Source organism: Desarmillaria tabescens, assembly GCF_030435595.1.
Source record: "Desarmillaria tabescens strain CCBAS 213 chromosome Unknown EV420scaffold_50, whole genome shotgun sequence".
NCBI classification, from domain to species: domain Eukaryota; kingdom Fungi; phylum Basidiomycota; class Agaricomycetes; order Agaricales; family Physalacriaceae; genus Desarmillaria; species Desarmillaria tabescens.
Window position 1 is genome coordinate 244,538 of NW_026848349.1, and position 14,218 is coordinate 258,755.

The window sequence follows — 14,218 nt, forward strand, 5'->3', positions numbered from 1 at the left end:
TACATATAATGCCTGAACAACACGCTCATGTCCTTTACACAAAGCTACTTCTCTCTCGAGGTCACGGTTACCCCCTATGGATTCCAGAGCCAGATTATAGCCTCTGCTCAGCCTATGTCGATAGAGGTATCTGCGTCGGTGATGTTGGGATTATCAGAGATGACGGAGGATTTGACTTCATTTTCAACGCCTTCCTCGAAGCGGACAATCCTGTTCATGAAGGCGGCGTCCCTCCCAATTTCGCTCCCCTACGCATGGAGTCTCGCAATCCTGTCCGCACTATATATTGTCAACATCCAAGAGGCTCATCTGTGAGAAGTTCTCATGTCTCTGTCACCTCAGCGGTTCTGGAGGCGTCAGCCGAAGTAGCGTGTGTTCATAAGGCTCTATTTTCCAGATAGAAAACTTATCTTAGGTTTAGTTCAGTTGCAGGTGGGGGGGCAGGATTCGAATTCACGACGTCTAAGGACCAAGCGGCGGTCCTGATGCTCCCATAAGGTGGTACACGATTTGATGGTAAAAATTTATCGTTGATGAGGAACTATGCCCTTGCACATGCACACGAGTGGTATGAATACGTCAATAGCCCAGACTATCTCGGTCGGGAGGCGCCAAACGGTTCTCTTTACTTTGTCACCGGATGCGACAAGGCAACAGCGTGGGGATCTGCTGCGATGTCCCGGCCTTCAGATACTCGCCAATTTTCAATAAATTTCCTTGTGGGAGGTCTTGCAGAAGGTCGGATAGCATTGCGGTCGTCTTGGAGTACCCAGGAATGGGCCGACACTCGGATTTACCCCGATCAAGATATCGACATGGATGCGTCTCTCTCGGTCAGAGAGAATCAAGGTGTATTCATTCGCGGATTCACCATTTCTGTGAGAGAGAAGAGTCGGATCACAAGGATCTTCCCTGGGTTTGGGCGGCGAGGTGTGCAGCTTGTGGGGGTGTTGGACAAGTCTGGAAATCTGCCGGTCATGGGGTCCAAGGCGCCTTACTCTGATCAAAGACATGATTATCCATCAATATCGGCACCTGTCTGGTCGGCCAAAGGCAATACGATTTGCGGTTCTATTGTTGGAAACGAATTGGTAAGAATAATTCCATCAATGACACCTGCCAAAATACGATTTTGGTTGTCTTCAGATGCACTTGCTGATTAGTATCATTAACAATCACATGGTAACTATCTAATTCTGGTATATCTCCATTGCTCATTTTGGTCTCAGAAGAGTTTCGGTGAATCACACTGGCCAGAATCTAACTCTGTGAGTTTGACGATCCCACAGGCTAAGTTGTGGGTCATTGACCATGCCTGTAGGACTATCCTTCGATGCATTCCATTTCCTATTGAAAGGAAGATATTACACTAGCAAGACAATCCAGCCGCGATGTCCAAGATGGTGTAGTTTTGCAACACTTCCCAGAGAGATCCACTGAGGTGGGCGCGGCCTTATAAATACATAATGCATCTATACCGACAAGTGACATTATAGTTACTCAATCCGTCGGTCAAATTCAATGAATACATACTTTCTATGGTTTAACTCTCTCCCATACTTCTTTACAGCTTGCTCATACTTCTTCAAAGGTTCCAGAGAGCGATGTTGTAATCACACACGATAGCGTCTGGATGTTACCATTGCTAGTAGCAGATATATTCAGATCCGGATTACTATCTGCTCCAAAGTTATTAACAGCTGTCAAGAAAACACGATCTTATGTTCGATCCACGCGGGGAGGAATAAAAATGACCCTAGATTCTAAAGATCTTGTGCAAAGGTCTATGCCTAATCTCAACGTAGCATTATCAATTACTCAAATCCTCGCAGCCTATATTAATGACACCTTTTACAGAAAATCAAAGCGAGCGCCTTATTTCCACTCATCGAATACACCTGGATTTTTCCTTGTCTGTTCATGTCTGTCACTCCTTCTGTGGACGTCGAAGTCCCCAATTATATTGATCGGTTCGCAATGTTCGACGCCTCAGAACTAGTACGTATTTCTATCCATATTCTTCACACACCAGGCTCCAGCGAACAATATTCAGGTCCTTGAATTTGCAAAAGGCGCCTCCTACATCTTCCGCGAAATACCTTTCAACGAGGAACCCCTGCGGGAACAAGTAGCTCGACATGCTCAGGCGCCCCGGAGGCCTCAAACCATCCATCAGGTACAATATTCTTTCTTCCTGTTTTCTACTCACTGAGCGCGTTTCAGGATAATCTTGTGATGAGATATGATGGAATTGATTGGTTCGGGTGCATTATAGAAGCTAGCCCAGTTCTTCACTCACCGACATCATCTACCACTGCGTATGAAATCCTAGAGAGTATTGTGGTAAAAACAAATGTATGCAACCATTTCGTAGTGAATTTGCTCATGCTCATATCCTCCAGCTGTTAGCAAGCCTACCTGTTCGGGAAAACATAATTTTTAATAGCGTCTCGCTTGAAGCACGAGCGATGGTCGGCTTCGCGACGAAGAAGCCTGATCAGCGACTGAGGGCAATCCAGGCTGGCATTCAGGTCGGATTTCTGTTCTATCAGATGCTATTTTCTCATTCTCTTCCCTTTAGGTCCTCGCATATGGCCAATCCCGATACGTCCCGGATTTCGGACTAGACATCAAGACAGGTTCTCTGCCCATGGAGATTCCTGCACGAATGTTCAATGTGCCAGAGCTCAGATACGGAACAGGATCGAAGCAACTGACTGTTGTGAGTACTTGATTTGTTAGGGATACAGATGTCTTTTCTCTAAATCACCACTTATCAGCGACCGAGGGATGGAGCTTGGAACATGTAAGTATTGATTTCGTGGTCGTAATTTACATGACCTGACGTCTCCTAGGGTCGGCAAGAAATTCTTTAAGCCTATGCCTCTGGGGACTTGGATCGTTGTGATATTCGTTCCACAGCACCGCTTCCGTCAAGATGAAGTGAACAGAACTATATCTGATCTGATTCGAGGATGCGAAGCTGTCGGTGAGTCATTTATCTAGCCATCACGGTGTCTTCGGATCCAATCAATCCTTCCAGGCATGACGGTGCAAGACAAGCGACCGATATGTGTCTACAAGAATGCCCAAAGCGTAATTAATCAGGTTTGCTTGCGAATATTGCATTTCGACGCAAGGCTGGCTTACAATGGCTTGTATAGTCTATATCTGATGCCCTATCGGAAGCTAGAACTAAGCACAATACGGTGCCTACATTCATTCTTTGTATTCTTCCTGACGGGAGCAACGCGGACTTGTATACGGCAGTCAAATTGTGAGTGCCCTTATTATTGTAAGAAGTGTTTGTAACCAGTGTCCTCCTCTCAGCTCCGGCGATATAAAGGTTTGTGGACTGTAACGTACGCTTAATAAAGTCCTCACCATTCGTGTTTACAGAGAGGCATTGCCAATCAGTGCCTGCGGGTCGGCAAATGTAGAAATGCCCAACCACAATATTGGGAAAATGTTGCCCTGAAGTAAGTTTTTCTTTGTTCGATAGTTGAATGAGGAAAATAAGCGAATTTACTCTAGGATTAACGTCAAGTTGGGCGGTATAAATGTAATCCCAGATCCGAGGTCTGCGTCTATCATTTCCGACCCTAGACAGCCAACAATTATCATGGGTAAGTCAACCTTGGGATGCTTGAGAGCGTAGCTGACGGTGGAAACAGGCGCAGTCGTTATGCACCCAGCACCAGGCAGTCAATCACCCTCCTACGCGGCGGTGGTGGCAAATATTGACTCTGATGGCGCACGATACGTATCGAGGACCACACTCCAGTTAGGGAGGCAGGAAATGATCGAAGATCTGCAGACGATGGCAAAGGTTTGGCTACTTCTTTTATGTGTGCACGTGGTTGTGGCTCATTCGATGCTATGTGGTAGGATCTGCTCAAGTCGCACATAAACAATCCAACTAAAGTAGGGGGGGCCAAGACACTGCCAAAACGATTGATATTCTTTAGGGGTAGGTTGTTGAATACCTGTTTTCCCTGTTGATAATGCTGGCCCTCGCCTGTAGATGGTGTGTCCAAAGGCGAATTCAAGCGTGTTTTGGACCTGGGTAAGTCATCGTTTTTGTGGTAGCATATGTATCCACGAAATCGCGCTAACGTCCTTCGGCAGAACTGCCTTTGCTTCGAGGTACCTACTTTCTTGTCCTCACCATGTCTCCCCGCGCTGATGACTCTAGCTGCATGCGTTGACGCTGAAATCTCTCCACCTCCCAAAATTACGTTCATCATTGTCGGGAAGCGTCACCATATGAGGTCTGCTCGCTGTTCTTTCCTGCTTATTAACGGTTGTTGATGCACCTTTCTATCAGGTCCTTCCCAAAGAACGACAGGGACAAAGATGCGAAGAGCGGTGACCTCCTCCCAGGTACTGTCATCGATCAAGCAATTACCAGCCGGGTGGAATTCGACTTCTACCTGCAAAGCCATGGAGGACTTCTTGGTACCAGCAAGAGTTCGCATTATACTGTACGTCAGCTAATTAATTATATTCGCCATTTGGCTAAGTGTATCGTCATATCTAGGTTGTGCATGATGTGAGTCGCTCGCTCGTTCTGATCTGCGTTGATACTGATCGTCTTTTGCGCCATTAGGAATCTGGGTTCGAGTATGTATTGCGCTTCTTATATCCATACTTAGAGAACTCACGCTCTCTACAGCCCAGATGCGATACAAGCTCTGGCTTATACTCTCTGTTTTACCTACGCCAGGTCGACGCGTTCAGTGTCCATTCCCACGCCAGTCTACTGTGCGTCTTTTCTGTTCACTGTAGTCCACTTTAGTTATGAATTTTGAAATTTTAGATGCCCATATTGTTTGTAGTAGGGCAAAGACACACTACGACCCCCAGGGCACTTCGTCGTCGATCGTGTCAGGAGGGTCGCAAACCAGAGAAGAGACACTTGCCCAGCACAGAGGACAGTATCAGGAGGTACATAATGCTCAGGCAAAGCGCATGTATTTCATGGTGAATAATGCTTTGTTGTAGAAAGATTGTCGATGAGACTAACAGTATCTTTCGTAGTGACCTTCGGCTACTACTATTATATTATCTTCATCGTCAAAACGTCATTATCGTCAATGCTTCTTACTGATCTAATTTCTTGCAACTCGCACAATACTTTTGTCATTCTTTGGCTAGTTGTCCTTCCTTTTTACTATAAAATAAACCCTACTCTATAACATTGTATCCAAAGGCAAAATAAGGATCCTATACTAACACAGATTTTTCAAAAGATTTCACCTACGTACGCATACCAACATCGTTTCCTCCCCGTCCGCTTGGCGTTGTTCTAAGTTTGTGTCTACAGATCTACCGCTCCCTCGAGCCCTGCTCACCTGCTAACGACGATGTTCCTGGACCTCGGCGCACGCTAAACTGGTATATGGATGGGACAAGACAGGATTGAGGTGCGCGTCTTTTCTTTTGCCTTGACGTTGTTCTAACTTCCAGTCTGACGCATATATAGTCTTCTCGGTCTGCGATAAAGACGTCTGTGTTGAGTGGTATTGCTATCTATCCCTTCCACCCATCTGCATCCACGCCTCACCGGGTCCACCTCCCGTGCAAGCTCGGTATCTCCTTCGCATCTACCACCATCTGCTCATACAAACCAGAATCCTCTCGGCTGAGACAAAGAAAGAGTTCTAGTCGCGGATGATGGAGGAGGATTGGCTTTCGTGCGAGCACCTTTTCTTTCGCTTGTTGTCATTCTCATTCCACATCTACAGGTCCAGCTTGACTTCTCGGAGCGTTGAATGACTGGTACTCACTCCTCTGCGCATCAGCCACCTCACAGATTTTTGGCGACTACCGTTGCTTCGGTGGTCCGCGAGCGTTTTGTCTCTATCAACCATACTTCGCTGCTGTCAGTTTATACTTATACCTACCACCTTGCTCGCCTGCTGTGTCGTTGCATGATGTATATATGCTCTTCTTACTCCATGGCACGATGGTACATCGGGATCGCACGGCTCAAAGGCCTTGTTCGATCCTAGCTCGTGCCATGATGGCGAGTTATGAAATGCGGTTTTCCTATTCGTCCTGATTGCCATACTGGAACTTGTTGCTTGGATTCCAGTGCCTCATCAATCCCTCTTAGCTCCGTTGGTAGAGCGCTCCATGCTGAGATCAGTCGTTCAAGTCGACTAGAGGGAATCAGTGAAAAGTTATACAACTTTTGGCCTGGATATGATCCAAGTGACTTGACTCCGGCCGCCTCATGGAGAAATACTCTTCTTTCACGTTTCACCATGCCCGGGTATGGGCAGTTACATATTTCTATGTTTCTCTGTTTGATTGCATCATATTCAGCGGTACCTTCCTAATATCGTGCATCGACCACTCAAAGAACTTGCTCGATTGGCTGAACAAATGCAAGTTTTTGCTTCATTGCTTGCATCCGGACATATATGCCTCTTGGCTCAGTTACTGGAGCACGTCGCTGGGGCTCAACTCCTCTAGATGGAAGTGGAAGAGAGCCTGCCTTTTGGTCTGCAGTGCATGTCCCTCCGATGTTTTATTCGGGCTTCGTTTAGACATTACATCCATCCATCCTCATTTTTACAAGCTAGAGGTGCATGATTCTGAATTCCTGGTCTCGTTCGCTGAGGAAGGGAAGGAGGAAGGGGAAGGAAGGAATAGTTGATCATAAATTGCCGTGGGAAAATACAAGCTTCTCCTCCTCGCTTCCTCCTCCCACTCCGTGACCAGCGAACTTGGCCCCATCCTCAAAACAACTTGATAGGTTGTCATCCGCTTGAAACTCATCACAATTCTGAAGCCATATGTGATGGCTCGCGAAACACTGACCGCATGAAATGCGTGCAGAGGGATATGGGCGCGCAGGCCCAGGGTCGGAGGGAGGTATGTACGCGTTCTTTCAATGTTTGGGTTTTGCTATATTTGGTTTTTCAGGCAGACCGGCACATCTTCTCTGTGTTTCGTCTTCAAATGCCGTGCCTCGAATCGGAATACATCCTCTCCCTACTCCCCTGGGACCAGCATCTCTCAAACGATCCCGAAGCTCGATCTGGCTTCCAGGTCGCAACAGCGACATGACACTATGGATTCTGCGACTCAGTGGAGGAACGGTGGTGCGTATACGTCCTTTCAACGTTGGCTTTGTCTAAATTTGGTTTTCCAGCCCGCGTGCCTCAGATTGGAACATCCCCTTCAGACGAGCACCATCCGCATTCTCATCCAGTGTAACACGTATAACATCTTCCCGCTCTACCCCATTTCCTAGCTGGCCATGGCTCGATACCTTCCTTGTGCATTGTCGTTCTCATTTGTGGAGGATGTCATGAGGGAGTGGTTTTAGCCTCGCTCGTCCACTTTGAAGGTGGCTCCTGCTGTAGGAGATATCGGTGCCTATATGCAGGTCTACACGTTTGCCATTGAGTGTTGGATACCCTGAATCACCCACGTTCTCTTTTGATACGAGGTACAAGCAGGTCTTTGCAGGTCGTTCAAGGTGTTTACTTTTTCTTTCGTCTTTGACGAAGATAGCGTTCTTTTGACTGATCTCCGGGTACTTACTAGCCCGTGTCCTAGCTCTCCGCCACATGGTGATGCAGCTCAAATTCCTCATGGTAATCCTCACTCGTGAGTTTCTGCGTTATGCTTCGACTTCTCTTCCTGGATAGGATTTTTAATATAATGACTGGTGCTGTGTTCGCTGTACCATATGATGATGGCGCTGGTGGAGCTAATCCTCAACCTACGGGACACACAAAGCTCGAGGTGGGTTTCGTATCTTTTGAGGATGTAATAATAGAACTGACTTGTCATAGCCTCGAGCGTCAAATCTGGGATATTCCCTCGGAGTCATTATTTGGTCCAGTACAGTCTGTACAGACACCAACCTGTTCGATATGCTGCAGCCGCATAATATACAGAGTATTCTTGTTGTCGAGATTTGTTCCAACGCGGAGTTCTTCGAGTTTCTCATCATGACGAGCGATGGTCGGATCGGTTCATCGCCCAAGCAGCATCTTCGTTCGATTCCAGGTGCTGCTATTCAGGAGTCAGTTCTTGTGAGGCCACTTTTTTGAGTGATGTCGTAAGAATGGTTTCACTGTTCGGAGGGAGAAGAAGGGGAAAATGATGGTATTTTTCCGCTCTTGTTAGCATCCCAAGATGATTGCGACTAGTAGTTGTGTATGCGGTCTTTCACTGGGATGTATTTCTGCCTTCGCTAAGAACCTGAATAATCAATCGAATTATAGAATGAGGACTTTTGGACTAGCCTGTAATAGCGCACACCACTAGTTCGAGTCCCCACTCAAGCAGGTGGCTCCTCGTTCGATACGAGGTCCTGCTGTACAGGAGATGCATTTCTTTTTTCTGGTTTTGGCTTTCGACTTGCTATGGATTTTGCTCCTGACAAAAGGAGAGTAACCGGGGGCATGCCCAGGGCCAAGAAAGGTATTCGCATCACTACACTTGTCTAAAAATTTGCCCTTGAGAGGAATGGGATTCCCGCCTTGTCCTCACTCGAGTCGGGGTCTTCCACTAATGGAGCATAATTCAGTGTTTTGATACGTATGTTTATTGCTCCAAGGATTATATGGTGGACGAAGACGACGAGCGAAATCTAAATCGAGGGTAAAAATTTGGGAGGTTGCTGACCGTGTTTAGGTCACATGGTCGTTTCGTGAGCCGTGGGAAGCCTCTACCCGGCGATTCGTAAACAAGACGATCCTCATTTTGTGCTAGCTTGAGTTTACAGGTCACTTCGACACTTGAACTGTATCAGTCTCATGGTATATCCAACGACTCCGAATGAAGCGAACGCTGCTAGGATTGTTGGTGAGGGACGCTCGCAGTATGGGTAGATGATAGAGGTGCGTGCATTGTGCTTTTTACGTTGAGGTGTCACTAACCAGGTCGAAGTCTTTGCCTCTGTTCCTGGATTATGGTTATCACATCCAAACGAATCAAATCTGGAGGAACCCCTGAAGAAATTCTCATCGGGTCTTGGTGCTGTGCCAGAATCGTAGCTAACGGATAGTGGTGGAGGTACGGGATTCGTTTCCTTTGCCTCTATGTCTAGTTGATTTCGTGTCTTCAGACTTAGAATATCCATACAGTGTGATACCTGCCCTGCCACCAGAGACTGCATGCGCACAGTCCTAAAGTCGGACTCGACTAGTTTATATCCTACTATGCTCTCAGGCTCCATTTAATCCAAGTCTATCGAAGCCGCTTTTCTCCGAGCAGATGTTAGTCACCGTCAGCGTTTTCGTACGTGTAAATTCTCTTGCTTCATGCATGTTACTTTTTCACCGCTAATATCATTTCCTACAGATATTCGTCCGTCTGCACGTCTGAAAGGCCAGACATGATACGCAAAGGGACGTGGTATATTGGCATATGCATCTAGTAGGATCCATCTGCTTGGTACCGCGGCGACCTCCTAATGACTTTCCCTTAGATTTGACATGCTTATCCACCGTGTGCCGTCCGTAAATATAGGTTGGCCGGTATCTCCAATGCAAACTGTGAGGCGACATTATGGTCTAACGGGCGGGCAAGTTACGGAAAAGGAACTATTTCTGGTTCGATCCCAGCTAATGTCATGCAATGGGTGTGGTTGTCTTCTCTTAGGGTATTCACAGATTTGTTCGGCAATGAAATACGTGGTAATAGACCTATGGTTTCTCAGGTTCAAACCTGCCTTCGTGGATTCGGTCGTTACCTGACCTCTGTTTTTCTATGTTCACTCGGTTTTTCAGCCTCGTAAAGGATTACATGTTCTGAGCAGGACGAATATCATTCAGGAGGAACATTCAAGTCTGATACGGTATGGATAGGTCACGGTGTGGGTTTATTGCTCTTTCAGCACCAGGGTGTTGCTGAATTTTAGCTTTCTAGGTCGATGTGACTTGTGCTCCTTTGCCCTTGTGCTCACGACGAGTCATAACCGTATTTTTGTGCTCAGCAATCGAATCGGACGGCGGAGGATCTTTCAAGAGACGTGCACTGATTCCCTGTGCTGTGCTTGAACTGGCTCCCGATGGAAGGCCACCTATGGTCTTGTCGATTCCATTCCTGCAGGCCTACTACTTCATGTTGCTCCCATAATCGCTTAACATTCACAATCTCACCGTGTCCAGGACTACCTCTAGGTCATCCTCGCTCACGCGTCATTCACTTCGTCTTCCGCCTTGTCGTCCTCATTTAATGCCGTGATACTTGCATGCCTTGACTCGAGTCGTCGCTCTCCTAATCTCTGACTCTCTCTCGGGCGCATCGACCTCGCTTATATTATACCTCTCTCATCCCCATCGAATACTACCTTTTCGTATTTCAATTACCTCATACTCTGCTCAACCATTTTGCCGCATTATGTATGTCACTTCACGGCATGATGGCGCATCAGGATTTGGGACTGCGCAAAGAGCTTGTTCGATTCTAGCTCGTGCCATGGGTAGGCAATGCCGTGTTCACCTTTTTCATTTTTCGCTTTCCTTGGGGCTGTGCTGGATCCCGTTGCTTAATTCTAGAATACCAGCAGTCCCTCTTGGCTTATTGTTAGAGTGCATCACAAGTATTCAAAGCTCCGATTGACGATTCAAGTCGGCTACAGGGAATTTGGATTCTGCGCTTTGAGTACTCGGTGCAATTACTGATCTCTGTTTTTCTGTTCCTCCTCCAGGTTACAGGCCGCTCTGACGTTCGCATCAGCCTCGCGAAGTATTTAGGATTCAATTAACCACTGCTTTGCTCCTATTAACTCAGGTGCTTCCAGGGGGGATGCTCAAGATGGACAGCATGGATGGATCATGGAGGTGTGATCAGTTTCCTCTCAGTGTTGCGGCGTCGCTAACGTTAGCTGTCCAGTCTGGCCACTGTCCAGGTCGACCCATTCACCTCCCTCCGAGGAATCTTGCGATCCTGAGTCGGACCGCCAATACCAATAAGAATGAGGAAGAAAGATAAGAAAGAAACCCCAAGCTATTGGTCCTGTAGTTACTAAACGGTCTTCCGCTGTTCACTGTCCTATCTCGCCGAAATTAAGTGGATTCGCGTGGAGCACACTGTAAACCAAAGTAAATCAACAAAGAACTGTTTTGACCCATGTTTCAGTTCTGAACCTCCAATGATCCCGCGTTTCTTCATCGTTCAGTGCCAACCTGATTACGGACACTTTCTCAAACTTCCCGTCGTGTCTTAGCCGCCCAACTACCCAGTCACGACTTGATCCAAGGGAATAACTTTCACATTGGGCTATGAGTGTATACCAGTCATCGCGTATCGGGTAGGCGTGGTCAGCAACGATTGTGCATGGACAGAATTTTCCCATTCTATCCTTGATGAACAACTTTCCCTGTCGAGTTTTGTTCGATGTTTCAGCCAATCCGTTGATATAGACTGAGTCAACACGTGGTCCCTCGTACCAGTCGGAATCTATCTCCTCTATCCGAAAAACACACCCGATATTGCGTCCATGTCTCCCATTACCCCACGGAAGTGTGTGTGCCATTACCTGCTCCCATGATGGATGCCAATATTTCTTTTTATTCCCAGGTCCAGGGAAGCAGAGGAACAACTCTGTCCGTAGCGAAAGCGATGTGGTATCCACGAGGGCTGCCCAGGCATCTTCTTCCGACTGAGCCCCATTATATATTGGGATAGACTCTGCATCAAGAAGGTATATCAAGCCTGCAATTTTATCCAAAGGCTTTGTTGACACCCGTCTCCGCATCTCTGACAGGATCTCAAATGGTTCCACCCATATTCGCATGTCGCGCAAAAATTCCAGTGCATTATAGGCCTTCATTCGCATTTCCTCTTCCGCATCACCGGTATCCCCACCAACAGCGAGTGGCCCAGAGTCATCTGGGATCTCTTGTAGCGTCCACGCCCGATTGAACCAACACAGGTTACTCTCGAGATCACCCAGCTTGAAATTCAACGGCCGACCCAGTCCGCTTAAGTAGACCACTGTATGCGACTTTCTAGGAAAACTAACTGTCTTCCTAAGGCTGCCATCATACACTGCTCCGATCATGGGGACGTCCAACTTCCACTCTTCCTTGCGCTGATCTTCCTTGCGCTGATCCTCCTCATAGCGATCCTCCCTAATCACATACTCCTGCCGCAAACACAGAACGTCCAACCACACATACTCTGCTCCGAAGTTCAACATCTCGATGCGAATGAGATTAAGGTCGGCATCTTTCGGCATGGGCACGGGCCACTCGTAGCCATTGATGGGTGTCATCAGATTCATGCGCTCCTCCTCAGACACCCATGCATGCGATATCGCATGCCAGTATGAGACTGCAATCCAGAATGGGACCACCCGATTGGCATATAGATCCCAGATGCGCCGAGGGGGCATGTCCCGCTTGGTGATCCTGTCACCGACGATTGCTTTTCTCCGCATTTTCTTGTCCTCTTCTTCATCTCTGTGCAACGATTCTTCGATAATGGCCGGGTTAAACCAGTAGAAACGCAAATGAGCATAGACCGTGCCAAAATCGTATCCTTGTTTGATGTAGGATTCAAGAAGTGAGAACAACAGGGGGGATGGAGTGTATGAAGTGCCGAGTGTCGTGTTAAGCTTCTCGAAAACTCCACGAACACCAAGATCGGCACAAGGAGTGTCGGCCAGAGTAGATGGTATGACATTTGTACCAGTATATGACCGCTGTTTCAACACAGGGATTGTTGATTCGTCTCGACCAGTCTCAGTGAGGGCGGAGAGAGTGACCTGAGGAGGGTTATACTTGTACATTTGCGTGTAATGAGTTATTTCTGGCCTCTCTATAGCACTGTTCTTACCTTATCCATCATAAAGAAAGTCTCGTCTTCGTAATGGTTCCACTCTTCCTTGTAATTATCAGGAGATTCTTCCTCTAGTGGTAGCAGAATGAAGATGTGTAGCATCAAACCAAGGCAAGTACACATACCCAGTTCCATAGTCAGCATGAATCGCTGCCAATCCATCGTCACACCAAGCAGCTTTCGCCCTACCGTCTGGTAAGAAGTAAAAAATGCCGAGCAGCGCCCAGGGTCAGAACGCAGCAATGTGTCACCTGCACTGCCTAAAAATAGACGCTGAAAGATAAACTATATATATATACAAAGGAACTCATCTTCATGTATCATGAGTTCACGTTGCCTTCATCTTTGCAAGTCCTAGCTACTCGTGGGTGTTCCCTGTCGAGATCATCAACCAGTGCAGTGTGTTGAGCTCTTTCGGCCGTTTGTTGGCTTGGCTTCCTATACTAACAGCTTTCTTACAGGGATGGGTACACGATTGCGCTCGTGAATATTTCCGACATCAATGATGTCTACGCTCGGACGAGCGCCTTCTCTGTCTCGGAGCATGTCAGTCTCGGCATCGTCGATCGCGCAGGAATCAATCCTGCAAGCAGGCTTGAGGACGCAGAGAATATTGGGATCGACTCCAGCCAGGGACGTAGAAGTCATCCATATCGTTCAATAGAAGATCTATGCAGTGATGGGATTGCATGAGGACGTGGGAGGAAGACGCAAACCTGAGAAACGCAAGTGAAACAATTGTTTCGCAAGCTGTAATACATTTTGTAAGATTACCCCGGCAGAAAAACGTGCATTGCTCGGATATCGACGTGGAGAATAGCTGTAACAAGGAATAGAAGATAAGAATCAGGCATCAGTGCCCAGCAGTGACTCGAATCAAACGCCACCAGAAATCTGCGCATTTCTTGGATCAGTTGGCAAGAAGATCACTGACAAGCGGGAAAGTGGCGGACAAACGAGGCATTCCCAAAATAAATCCTTTCCCATGTTTCAGCACTATAAACACGCCTTAGCGATCCATCGTTACGGCACAGGTGAATTACGAGGGACACAAAACAACGGGTCCAACTTATGCATGAGGATAACAGCGGTAGATCTATGAATACGAAATTGACCTGACGTCAAGGAAAGAGAAATGAGGCCTGTACCTTCGGATGCGAGTCGTGGAACATTACACTGATATTCCCTACTCGACGCAAAGGTATGGTAGGTTTACTGGTCGCAGAAAAGGTTAAGGGTCGAAACTAGAGTGCTAGCCTCAGTTACGCCCACGTCGAAAGAATAATGCATGCACCTCCATCGTCAATTGATACTGCTTCTGGGCCAGCTCCGATCAGGATGAGCAAACGGAGAACAGATATTCAAAACGTCGCTTCGTCCTAGGGGAAAGGAAACTAGCGTGGTT

At 47.3% G+C, this 14,218-nt stretch overlaps 5 protein-coding genes across 5 annotated transcripts; 4 read left to right on the forward strand and 1 right to left on the reverse strand.

Moving 5' to 3' along the window:
• Window positions 1-8: 8 nt before the first annotated feature.
• Window positions 9-1,354, forward strand: EV420DRAFT_1648449 (uncharacterized protein; the record flags this gene model as incomplete). The annotated part of the gene is made up of 6 exons (XM_060478168.1): window positions 9-370; window positions 422-432; window positions 499-1,091; window positions 1,147-1,182; window positions 1,230-1,268; window positions 1,322-1,354. The coding sequence occupies 6 exons, from the start codon at window positions 9-11 to the stop codon at window positions 1,352-1,354; spliced, it is 1,074 nt and encodes a 357-aa protein (XP_060325458.1).
• On the forward strand, window positions 1,345-2,652 carry EV420DRAFT_971984 (uncharacterized protein). The gene is made up of 8 exons (XM_060484213.1): window positions 1,345-1,441; window positions 1,497-1,541; window positions 1,592-1,801; window positions 1,858-1,998; window positions 2,054-2,176; window positions 2,224-2,355; window positions 2,410-2,531; window positions 2,582-2,652. Exons 2-7 carry the CDS (start codon window positions 1,539-1,541, stop codon window positions 2,434-2,436), a joined length of 636 nt encoding a protein of 211 aa, XP_060325459.1. The 5' UTR covers window positions 1,345-1,441; window positions 1,497-1,538; the 3' UTR covers window positions 2,437-2,531; window positions 2,582-2,652.
• On the forward strand, window positions 2,469-5,004 carry EV420DRAFT_1277107 (Piwi domain-containing protein; the record flags this gene model as incomplete). Its single annotated transcript, XM_060468002.1, has 16 exons — window positions 2,469-2,531; window positions 2,582-2,722; window positions 2,781-2,806; window positions 2,856-2,989; window positions 3,044-3,108; window positions 3,165-3,277; window positions 3,378-3,479; window positions 3,535-3,626; window positions 3,675-3,829; window positions 3,889-3,970; window positions 4,025-4,066; window positions 4,129-4,146; window positions 4,196-4,271; window positions 4,328-4,484; window positions 4,656-4,764; window positions 4,820-5,004. 16 exons carry the CDS (start codon window positions 2,469-2,471, stop codon window positions 5,002-5,004), a joined length of 1,560 nt encoding a protein of 519 aa, XP_060325460.1.
• A 2,673-nt stretch (window positions 5,005-7,677) lies between these two features.
• Window positions 7,678-8,072, forward strand: EV420DRAFT_1648452 (uncharacterized protein; the record flags this gene model as incomplete). Its single annotated transcript, XM_060478169.1, has 2 exons — window positions 7,678-7,761; window positions 7,812-8,072. 2 exons carry the CDS (start codon window positions 7,678-7,680, stop codon window positions 8,070-8,072), a joined length of 345 nt encoding a protein of 114 aa, XP_060325461.1.
• Window positions 8,073-11,019: 2,947 nt separating this feature from the next.
• EV420DRAFT_972260 (uncharacterized protein) lies at window positions 11,020-13,004 on the reverse strand. The gene is made up of 3 exons (XM_060484215.1): window positions 12,939-13,004; window positions 12,811-12,882; window positions 11,020-12,754 (listed from the first exon to the last, which is right to left on the reverse strand). The coding sequence occupies exons 2-3, from the start codon at window positions 12,820-12,822 to the stop codon at window positions 11,078-11,080; spliced, it is 1,689 nt and encodes a 562-aa protein (XP_060325462.1). The 5' UTR covers window positions 12,823-12,882; window positions 12,939-13,004; the 3' UTR covers window positions 11,020-11,077.
• Window positions 13,005-14,218: the final 1,214 nt, after the last annotated feature.

What these genes read in the sequence shown, in the direction of transcription:
- EV420DRAFT_971984 (XM_060484213.1), top strand. An exon ending in GGTCTATGCCTAATCTCAAC is followed by an intron (nt 1,802 to 1,857) that starts GTAGCATTATCA and finishes CACCTTTTACAG; the next exon opens with AAAATCAAAGCGAGCGCCTT. An exon ending in GGCCTCAAACCATCCATCAG is followed by an intron (nt 2,177 to 2,223) that starts GTACAATATTCT and finishes AGCGCGTTTCAG; the next exon opens with GATAATCTTGTGATGAGATA.